Source organism: Petromyzon marinus, chromosome 80 (assembly GCF_048934315.1).
Source record: "Petromyzon marinus isolate PM22_M1 ecotype Great Lakes invasive population chromosome 80, UKy_Petmar_22M1.pri1.0, whole genome shotgun sequence".
Lineage (NCBI taxonomy): Eukaryota > Metazoa > Chordata > Hyperoartia > Petromyzontiformes > Petromyzontidae > Petromyzon > Petromyzon marinus.
In genome coordinates, this window is record NC_133746.1 from 10,159,574 (window position 1) to 10,171,084 (window position 11,511).

An 11,511-nucleotide genomic window follows, 5' to 3' on the forward strand; every position below is an offset into this window, starting at 1 on the left:
CTACAAACTAAGCTGTGTCTGCAGCAGTAGTTACATTGGGGAAACTAAGCGACATGTCTCGGACCGTGTTCGTGAACATAAGGCAGAACTGAAACACTGTAGGACCAATACCTCAGCCGTTGCTTATCATTGTTTTAATGCGGTGGGCTCACACGAAATTGATTTCTCTAAGACGAAGGTACTTTGCAAACCCACTGGCTATCAACAAAGATTCGTCGATGAAGCCATCCATATATGGACAGACAATTTCAACCGAGAAGATGGGTACAAACTGAGCAATCGTTGGAAGGACGTTATCAACCAGTTTAAGTCATAACTGGCTGTGATGTTCCCATCCTACCACATTACGATGTCTCGGACCATGTTCGTGAACATAAGGCAGAACTGAAACACTCTAGGACCAATACCTCAGCCGTTGCTTATCATTGTTTTAATGCGGTGGGCTCACACGAAATTGATTTCTCTAAGACGAAGGTACTTTGCAAACCCACTGGCTATCAACAAAGATTCGTCGATGAAGCCATCCATATATGGACAGACACAATTTCAACCGAGAAGATGGGTACAAACTGAGCAATCGTTGGAAGGACGTTATCAACCAGTTTAAGTCATAACTGGCTGTGATGTTCCCATACTACCACCTTACGATGTTAGTTGTTATTTTCGGCTCTAGGATTTTACATGAACAGGTTACATTTCTCGCACCAACGCAGCCACCTCCGTGCGCCGTACCTAGAGGTTACGGCTCTGCGATCCTCCATTTGACATGCCAATCTCTCGCATTAACATAGCCACCTCAGCGCGCTCACCGTGGAGGCCGCTCACCGATCTTACATTAACCATGCACATTTTTTACCTGGCATCCCTTTAAATTGGTGGAAAACCCTCCACCGTCGCGGTCGCTTCCCCACCACTCACACCAACATTGGTTGCCCCGTCCATGCTGCTCACATTTGGGCTACATGCCCATCTCAAACCTTTGTAAACAGTTTGCCTTTAGATTTTAGAAGCTAACCCCCATTTCTTGATAACGACCGTCAACCTAGCTACATGACTTTACTGAAAGATCCAAAGAATATGAATTCCTGCAGTCACGAAAGCTTTAAGGCATGAGTTAGATAGTCCGGCAGTGGACTGTTTGCTTAAACACGTTAATATAATTAATCCTTGATCGTTTCTGCGTGGATTAAATATCGGCCATTCTATAGGATTTGGATTTCGGGGAGGGGGGGGTGCGTCAAGCGTACATACGCAGGTGGGAGGGGGAGGTGTAAAAAGTACACGTGCTTACAGGGAGGGGTCAAGTTTTGACAGATTTTTGCGTACATACTAAATAGATGGCTCCTTACCTGGTAAAATAAAAAGTAAATTGAGGGTGGGTCTCTATGGTTCTCTACGAGTCTATACGAGTCTCTGGATCTCTGTGGTTCTATGGGTGTCCCTACGAGTCTGTCGAAAAATGCGTTGGGATATCATTTGCGATAGCCACGGTCAATTCTGAAAAAGAGCTACACAAATCAGTGGGCCTTAACCTGGTAGAATAAAAACAGTTGATTGAGTACGGGTCTCTATGGGTCTCTACGAGTCGCTAGATCTCTGTGGGTCTATGGGTCTCTATACGAGTCTGGAGAAACTTGCGTTGGGGTATCATTTGCGATAGACAGGGTCGCTTCTGAAAAACAGCTACACAGCTCAGCAGTGTGGGGCCCCTTACCTGCTAAAAAACATGAATGAAATATAAAAAAACAGCTTAATAAGTTTGTCGTGCATGACGTCAGCCGGTCGTACCGTGGCGGGGTGTTGTACTGGTTCGTGTTGCAGGCGACAGAGCTTTTGCGTAGACGTCTCCGATTCTTGGCCGACGGAGTCTTGGGGAGCATCTCCGGTGCTTTTCTGGAAAGCAGAGAGATTGATAAAAGCGTCCTGCTCGGAAGATGGCACCCAATGATCAAATCCCATCGCTGGCTGCCAACCCAGTCAATGTCAACGAACTTCAAAATGTCCCCCACCAGCCTGCCTCTCTCCCCTCCTCTCATCTCACTCGCCTCCCATCCACGCACTCTCCTACCTCTCTCCTGTCACTCTCCCCGCCTCCACGCACTCTCCTACCTCTCTCCACCCCTCCACACTCTCCTACCTCTCCCCTCTCACTCTACCCCCTGCCACGCACTCTCCTACCTATCTCCTGTCACTCTACACCCCTCCACGCACTATCCTACCTCTCCCCTCACTCAACTCACTCTCCTACTTCTCCCCACTTTCTTCTCCCCTCCACTCACTCTCCTACCTCTTTCACTCTCTCTACTCCCCTCCACTCACTCTCTTACCTCTCTCCTCTCTCGGCTCACCACCACTCCCCTCTCTCTATTCCCCTCCACTCACTCTCCTACCGTCTCTCTACTGCCCTTCACTCTCTCCTACCTCTCCCCTCTCATTCTTCTCCCCTCACTCTCCCCATCCCCCCGCCCCTTCCACAGGCTTTCAGACTCACGCGGCGGAGAAGTGCAATTGGGCCTCGTTCACGATCTCCTCGAGCCACTGTGTCTTTGGCCTCATCACCGTCTCGTCGAAATCCAGCAGGAGGCTATGCACCTTGTCCCGCATCGTGAACGTGATGTCGCCAATCTCCAGCTTGGTCACGTTGGCCTCCTGTGCGAGAGAACCGCGCAGCGGCAGGCAATCTTAAGCCGTGCAACTGTCGCTTAACTTCACCGGGCATAGGGCCCACCTGAGCTGTACGGGCAAGTCCTCGACTAGCGAACACAATTTGTCGCCAGGGTACGTCTGCGCATCGACCCGCCGTCGTTCCGACGCGGTTGGCTGTCACGCCGCTGGCCGACACACGGTGGGGCGACAGGCGAGTGGGGCGTTCCGAGCGGGCAAGGTCACCGGTGAGCGAGCGAGGGAGCGACTTGGCGAGTGAAGCCGATGGATTAAATCGACGTCTGCGAGGAGGGATGTCGAAAGGGCCCGGAGGAGGTGCGATAAATATTTTGGGTCTCATTGTAGGTGTTTGTGTACTGCAAGTTGAACTTCTTTCGCACCATACGTAGCCAACCGATGGTGTAGTGTATAAGATGAACGTTGAGATTTGTAAGGGGCACGGGGTGACCAATAAGATCTGAATCGGTTGGTAATAAGGTAGGGCACTCATAAGGGGTTGAGAGCTATGCAGTAGTGTACTGTATAATAGTGTATAGTGCAGTATATAGTCGTGTATAATGTAGTGTATAGTGTAGTGCATAGTGTAATGCATAGTGTAGTGTATAGTAGTGTATAGTGTAGTGTATAGTGTAGTGTATAATAGTATATAGTGTAGTGTATAGTAGTATATAGTGTAGCGTATAGTAGTGTATAGTGTAGTGTATATAATGAACGTTGAGATGTATAAGGGCCACGGGGTGACCAATAAGATCTGAATCGGTCTGTAATAAGGTAGGGCACTGATAAGGGGTTGACAGATTTGGCGATCCCGAGTCGCAGCAGCAGCACCTACAAAGGCCGGCACTGTAGCACAGGAGGGGGGGAAGCCGGTGGCCAGCACCACGCACGGCCGCCTTTGTCTCCCCCCTCCCCATCCCCCCCGTGGTGATGTTTACTGCACGCAGCACTCATTTGAGGCAGAGGTGAGGCCTCCTCATCGCCAACCTACCCTAAGGCGATCGATAGCCGACGATTATGATGATGTGCGGAGACCTCCATCCAGCAGCGGATCGAACACGGCCCAATACGGGGGGCAGAGGAGCGGGGGGGATGACGGGAGGGGGGCAGTGGAGACGCCAACTCTCGACCAAGTGGATGGGACGCATCCAGGAGTGGACAACCAAGTACGTGCAGGAATAGCGCACACACGTTGTGTCATCACGTCTATACCCCTTCTAATTTAAGGCCCGAAACTACAAATATGGCCGTCGACTGACGATGCCGGTTTTTAATTACTTCGTAACATTTAATTGTAAATGTTACGGCTTGGCTCTCCAATACACAACCGGTGGGTGCTGTACTAGTATTCTACACTATACACTACACTATACAAATATCGATTTAAAGCTTTCGTGACTGTAAGGATTCATCTTCTTTGGTTCTTTCGGTAAAGTCACGTAGAATGAGAATAAAATAATAAATTGATAACTGACTTTACCGAAAGAACCAAAGAAAACTATACAAATACTATACACTCGTGCTATACTAGTAACAAATTGGCACGTTCCGTTGACGTGAAAAACCCCGTTACTAATTGTCTGCGTCGGATGGTGGCGGGTTTAACAATGCATTCATATATTTACACGATCGAACCCAAAACACCCGAAATTATGAGTTTATAGCAGCCAAATATTGTACTCTAAACGCATGATTTTGAGTCTAAATATGAGGGTTATCCATAACAGAGGTTCTCCCTCCACATTCATTACAACCGGCACCATTAATTACTGGCGAAACGTCAACTCAAGATTGTCAATGTTGTGGCGAGACTCTCCAACACACCGGTGTAGTGCTGTACTAGCATACTACACTATACACTACTATACACTACACTATACACTACACACACTATAATATACACTACACTATACACTGCTATACACTACACTATACACACTACTCTATACACACTACACTATACACAGTGCTGTACTAGTAACAAATTGGCACGTTCTGTTGACGTGACAGACCCCGTTACGAATTGTCTGTGTTTGGTGGTGGCGGGGGGAGGGGTATTAACGACACAACACTTAGATGTTTTATTACGAGATCTAACCCTCCCCCAAAAAGCAACCTTTATTGTGGATATTGGTCGCGAAACCTTCACAGTTACGACTTAAAGTCGATATTAGCGACCGAAACGACAGCCGAGATATATTAAAAAAACTACGTCAGATGTAAAATTGTTCAAGTATTAATCGCTGTGATTATTGATCGGGATCCATGGTACAGGTTTTTTTTGTTGTTGGTTCGATCGCGTAAATACATCAATTGTTGTTGTGTCGTTAAACCCCGCCACCACCCGACTTGTAATGAGCTGTGGCACGTAAACAGAACGTGACCAATTCGTTACTTGTACGGCAACACGTTTTATATATATTGTGTGTGTGCATAGAACGTTAACAACGTTATATACATAAGAGTACGTGCGTACCGTATATAGAACGTTAAAGTTATACTGGTAGGAACGAAGTTATAAACTGAGTGTACCAGCCTGCAATAGATTAATGTGTCCGTCCGTCCCCTTTCAATACTTTAACGAAGTGAAATCTCGTGCTGTTGGGTGTAAAATTTGTCCGAAGAACCCTCAACGATTTTGGAGGGCAAAAAGGTGGGAAGACCGCTCTCACTTTGCACAATTTTACGTAACAATGTCGTAAAATTGCGCAAAATTCAAATGTTCCTACCAGCCCACCCTGCAGGGACCTGTTATAATGGACGTGATTATCTGTCTGGGATTGTTCAATTGGCCTGAGGGCCAGTTTCATTTTTTTTCAGTTTCGTTTATTTGGTATAGCCCCGTGTGAGCCATTCGGCTCTTGAATCGGGTGCAACCGCAACAAACTAAAAACACAAAAACAAGAAAAACATCTTGAAGTGACTACGTGTGTGACTGTACAAAACAGAAAATCCAGGACAAAAAAACAGGAAAAAAATATGACAAAAAAAGCGCCGTGCGCCACACCAACGTCTCTGCAAGTCAAAACAACAGCCACAAGACAAAAAAATGTTGATTTAAAGCTTTCGTGACTGCAGGGATTCATATTCTTGGTTCTTTCGGCAAATACTCTTTGGTTCTATTGGGTAAAGTCACGTAGGTGAAAATAAAATAACAAAAAAATCCTACGCGACTTTACCCAATAGAGCCAAAGAGTATGGATCCTAGCAGTCACGAAAGCTTTAAATCTTTCGGCAAAGTCACCACGTAGATAGGGAAACAATAAAGTAATATCGTTTCATTATTTTTTTTGTTTCCCTTCAAAACGTGGTGACTTTACCGAAAGAAACAAGAATATGAACCACAAGACAACTTTAGATTTAAGGCCGTCAATCTTAAATCCGTACTGCAACAAACAAACGTGGATACAAAATTTTTTTTTAAAAAAACGTTTTTGAAATCGCCCAAAATAAAACCATTGATTGCAACGTAACAGCGATCACAGGGACCGTGACCGAAACGTTTAAAAAATAAAACTACATAAATAACATGGCAACACCAAAACGCTGTAGGCCATAGCTCATTGCGTGAGTCACTTCCACAACAACGTTACACGTATATATATTTGTTTGTTTAAGCGTTGTACATAGAATCTTGACTTTAAAGCTAGCGTGACTGCAGTTAATTCATATCCTTTTGGGAACTCTTTCGCTAAAATCGCGTAGATTGGTTCGAAGTAAAAAAAAATGTAAAAACCACCTCAACACGACGTTTCGATCGCAACGCGAGCGCGGGTGTCGGTCTTTTTTGCACGTCGATAGGTTCAAAAGTGAACAACAACAACCCCCCAACAAAACGAAAAGAACCCCAAACAAACAAACAAAAACCAACACCTCACGACGACGTTTCGATCGCAACGCGAGCGGCCGTCTTCAGGGACGTGACAACCCCGCGCTTGCGTTGGTGTCCGTGTCCGTTTTAGTGTCCATTTTTTTTATTTTACATAGTGTCCGTTTTTTATTCTTTCGTTATTTTCCTTGAAACCAATCTGCGTGACTTCACCTACCCACCCCACCTCTAGAATGTTAAAGTTGTTTAAATCGACGCCGTTTTCTGTATCGGTCCGGAAATTTAGTCGCGTTGTTTGTCAACGGGCCCAGAGGCCCCCAGGGCGATTTTCTACTCGCGAACAAACAAAAACACAAGGGCAAAGTTCGCTCTGTCTACATGTGTTGTTAACAAGTTATTTATCTCTCTCTCTAAATTTAATTTAAACTTTTTCCCTCACCTCCATAGCGTCGGCTCCGCCGTTCCCGCCTTTGCAATCGCCACAGCAGATTTCAAATTTCTCGCTCTCTGCCCCGCCCCCTCCTCCCCCCCGGCGTTTGGAGCCAATGGGAGAGCGGCTTACTCAGTGGTGCACGCCCCCCCCTCTCCCACTACGTCACGTCCCTCACCCAGTGGGGCGGCAGGCTCTCATTGGTCGGTTTCCTCTTCCCTCCCCCTCCCTCCCTCTCTCTCCGCTCTACCCCGCTCTCTCCCTCCCCTCTCCATCCCCTCCCCCCCTCCCTCCCCTTCCCCCCTGTCCATCCCCCTCTCCCTCCCCCCTCTCTCCCTCTCCCTCCCCTCTCCCTCCCTCCCCTCTCCCCTTCCCCCCGCTCTCCCTCCCCCTCTCCCTCCCTCCCCTTCCCCCCTCTCCATCCCTCCCCTCTCCCTCTCCCCCCCCTCCCCCTCTCCCTCCCCTCTCCCTCCCCTCTCTCCCTCTCCCTCCCCTTCCCCCCTCTCCATCCCCCCCTCCCTCCCCCTCTCCATCCCCCCCTCCCTCTCCCTCCCCTTCCCCCCTCTCCCTCTCTATCCCCCCTCCCTCTCCCTCCCCTCTCCCTCCCCATCCCCCCCTCTCCCCTCCCTCTCCCTCCCCTCTCCCTCCCCATCCCCCCTCTCTTTTTTAACGATCAGAGGAAACAAGAAGATGCTCGGTGTAGTCGGCACTTTGCTTCGTTCATCATTTCGGGTTTTTTTGTTTTTTTAATGCTTTGCTTTATGTAACAAAATATTTATCGTACTGCTCTCCTTACCCCCTCCTTCTCTCTCTACCCCCCTCTCTCACCTCTCCCCCCTCCCTTCCCCCCTCCCTTCCCCCCTCCCTTCCCCCCCTCCCTTCCCCCCCTCCCTTCTCCCCCCCCGCCTCTCTACCCACCCGCCTCTCTCCCCCCTCTCTCTCCTCCCTCCCCCCTCTCCCACCCCCCTCTCCCTCCCCCCTCCCTTCTCCCCCCTCTCCCTCCATCCCTCCCCCCTCCCTCCATCCCCCCCTCCCCCCCGCCTATCTCCGCCCCCGCCTCTCTTCCCCCTCCCCCCTCCCTCCCTTCTCCCCCCCGCCTCTCTTCCCCCTCCCCCCTCCCTCCCCCCTCCCCCCTCCCTCCTCCCCCCTCCCTCCCCCCTCCCTCCCCCCTCCCTCCCCCCTCCCTCCCTTCTCCCCCCCCGCCTCTCTCCCCCCCTCTCTCTCCTCCCTCTCCCACCGCAGTAACGTTGACGGTGGCAACCAATGAGGAAGGAGTTTGCTGGGAAATTTAAACTGTCGTGGGGGAGTGGTGGTGGGTGGGGTTGGTTTGCTCATTTACATATTAACGGGCGTCACTCGCCGGGGAATCGATTCCTCGGAAGTCGATTCCGCTGCAGGTTTGTAGTTTTGGGTTAACGCTTTAGTTTATTTTTTTATACGCAGCGTGTATAACACAAAATAAATAGTCCGTAAGTTCACGCCGCAGTGGATAGATCATGGCTAGCGCCGATGTTGGCATCGCCGCTCGATGTATTTCTCCGCGCGTGTAGATTAAATCGATAACCTGAATCGAGGCTATAATTCGTTGCAGGATCAATATCGATTCACAGGCGACGCATTCGCATGTAAAGGAAATCGTGATTCGATTAACGCGGTTTCGATTGGTGTGGAATCGCGATTCCTTTATTTTTGTATCTACGGAAGAAGGTTCATTGCCCGAAACGTCGCCAAATACGCAGCCGGTTGTTATGGACACGGAGCGTGTTGTGTGTTGTTAATTTACACTTTGTATCTAAGCTTACATATAAACCCATAGACTCACATAGAGACCCATAGACTCACATAGAGACCCATAGACTTACATAGAGACCTATAAACTTACATAGAGACACATATACTTACATAGAGACCCATAGACTTACATAGAGACCCATATACTCACATAGAGACCCATAAACTCACATAGAGACCCATAGACTCACATAGAGACCCATAGACTTACATAGAGACCCAGACTTACATAGAGACCCATAGACTCACATAGAGACCCATAGACTCATATAGAGACCCATAGATTCACATAGAGACCCATAGACTCACACAGAGACACATAGACTCACATAGACTTACATAGAGACCCATAAACTCACATAGATACCCATAAATTCACACAGACCCATAGACTTACATAGAGACCCATAGACTTACATAGAGACCCATAGACTCACATAGAGACCCATAGAATTACATAGATACCCATAGACTTACATAGAGACACATAGACTTACATAGAGACCCATAGACATACATATATACCCATAGACTTATATAGACACATAGACTCACATAGAAACCCATATACATACATAGAGACCCATAGACGTACACAGAGCCATAGACTTACATAGAGACCCATATACTTACATAGAGACCCATAGACATACATAGATACCCATCTATCCTCTATGTTACGGTTTTCGAATTATTCAGATGTCAACATCATACAATGCTTGCATCCGAAATATCTAAAAAATATATGAAAGATAGAACCCCAGTGTGGTCCTGGCTTTAATTATATTTGCCATCTAACGCTCTCTTGTCAAACGAAAAAAACCCCGCAAACTTACATTGTGAACGGCTTCTGAATGACACCACGCACTCAAACGTGTTCATGGGGCACTCGAACGTCGAGATTTGTGGCCCTTAAAATGACAAGTCTGGGATTTTCTGATTTTCTCCCTTCTGTTGTTTGTGTCCTAGAAGCGACCTGTGTACCACATCTCAACTTTCTACCTTGTCGGGAAGTAACCCTAGAAGTTTTTTGAGACTACGTACACATTCGAATCTGTATTTGCGTATAAGATAGATCTTCTCTCTTCTGTTGTTTGTGTCCTAGAAGCGACACGTGTAACCAAATGTCATCTGTCTACCTTGTCGGGCAGTAACCCTTGAAGTGTTTGAGACTACGTACACATTCGGATCTGTATTTGCGTATAAGATAGATTTTCTCTCTCGTGTTGTGTGTGTCCTAGAAGCGACCTGTGTACAACATCTCAGGTGTCTACCTGGTCGGGAAGTAACGCTATAGATGTGTTTGAGACTACGCACACTTTAAGGTATTTATTTACGTAGAAGATATAAGATAATAATAGGGTTTCCCCCCTTTTTTTCTGGCAACAAAACTGAAACCTTTTTACGAGGAATCGTCTCTGCATTAACCACAATACTTGTGGCCAACAAAAAAAAACACACTGATAACATGATGCATTGTCCCCGAATCTGATTGGCCCGCACCAGAGACGGCTTTCTTTTGAGCCTCGTCTCCATAGATTTTTCTCTCTCGTGTCGTTTGTGCCCTAAAAGGTGCATCAAATGCCAGCTTCCCACCCCGTCCGAAAGTAACCCTAGAGGGCTTGTTGAGACTACGTACAGATGAAGGTCTTCATTTACATCGAAGATCGATTGGATTCCGGTCAATTGAATTCCGGTCAATTGAATTCCGGTCAACCGGAATCCAATGCAGCTCAGCGACGGACAAACTGGGGGATCTTGCACCACCCCGGCCTTTTTTTTTCATTATTACGCGCTTTTATTTAACTCACTCTGCCTGTTGTTGTATCCTCAAATCTTGTAACTCAACGTTGACCCGCTTCCCAATGTGGTATCGACTGCAAACTTGGTATGCTTATGTCATACTGATGACAGTACTATATTCTATCATTAAAAATAAAAAATATTTCTTAAACATTTTTTTTTTACATATGTTATGTTTCGGCTTGGGTCTAATTGTCCACGCTCAACTGACGTTGGCTGTAATTGGACCACGGTCCCCCTTACGTTGTGGCAAGCTTCGGGAGTCGTGGAGTTCTGCCATTTACTCGTAGGGTACATTTCATTAGACCTCCTTTGCCGGTACCAAAATATAACAGATTATCATAGTGTGTGTTTTTTGTTTGCATTTTGACTGGAGGTATTGTGGTTAATGCAGTAAACATGAATGCCTGTAAAAAGGTTTCAGTTTTGTTGCCAGAAAAAAAGGGGAAAACCCCTATTGTTATAGTACGGTACATTTAATAAAAGCGTGTTTTTTTAAGTTTTTTTAAAATATTACTTTTTTTGCCAGACGTTCCGTAGAGTAGCGAGTTACGGATAATAATCGCGCCTTGTCGATGCTACTACGTATTCTTTGGGTCTTTCGGTAAAGTCACGTAGATAGGTTCAAAGAAAATGACAAAACTAAATAAATAAAACTGCCACGTTTCGATCGCAACGCAACGCTTGTGTCGCGATCCAAACGTCGCAGTTTTTTTGTTGTTATTTTTTTGTTATTTTCTCTGAGCCTATCTTTGTGACTTTACAACGCTTTGTGTCGCGATCGAAACGTCGTCGTCGGTTTTTTTTACTTCGAACCTATCTCCGCGACTTCACCGAAAGACCCAAAGAATGTGAATTCCTGCAGTCACGAAAACTTTCAGTCGCAGATTTGATGCCACTACGCTCCGTCACGGCTCGATCGGCGGTGGAATTCGTCGCCGCTGAGCACATCGGCAGGAGCTGGCGGTATCCCGCATCAGGGTGGTCGAGCGACGAG

General features: G+C 47.1%; 1 protein-coding gene across 7 annotated transcripts in view; it reads right to left on the bottom strand.

Annotated features, from left to right (window-relative positions):
• The window catches only part of LOC116957668 (uncharacterized), a 36,686-nt gene extending 29,639 nt beyond the window's left edge, over positions 1-7,047 (bottom strand). For 6 of the 7 annotated variants that reach the window (XM_076057305.1, XM_076057304.1, XM_076057301.1 and 3 more), the window contains exons 1-3: positions 6,930-7,047; positions 2,492-2,649; positions 1,789-1,893 (exon numbers count right to left, since the gene is read on the bottom strand). In XM_076057305.1, the coding sequence (XP_075913420.1) occupies positions 1,789-1,893; positions 2,492-2,649; positions 6,930-6,935 (269 nt within the window). In that variant the 5' untranslated portion in view covers positions 6,936-7,047. Of the gene's footprint in view, positions 1-1,788; positions 1,894-2,491; positions 2,650-6,534; positions 6,896-6,929 lie in introns of those variants that run through there. The other variant, XM_076057306.1, reaches the window with a different exon arrangement.
• Between the last annotated feature and the right edge of the window lie 4,464 nt (positions 7,048-11,511).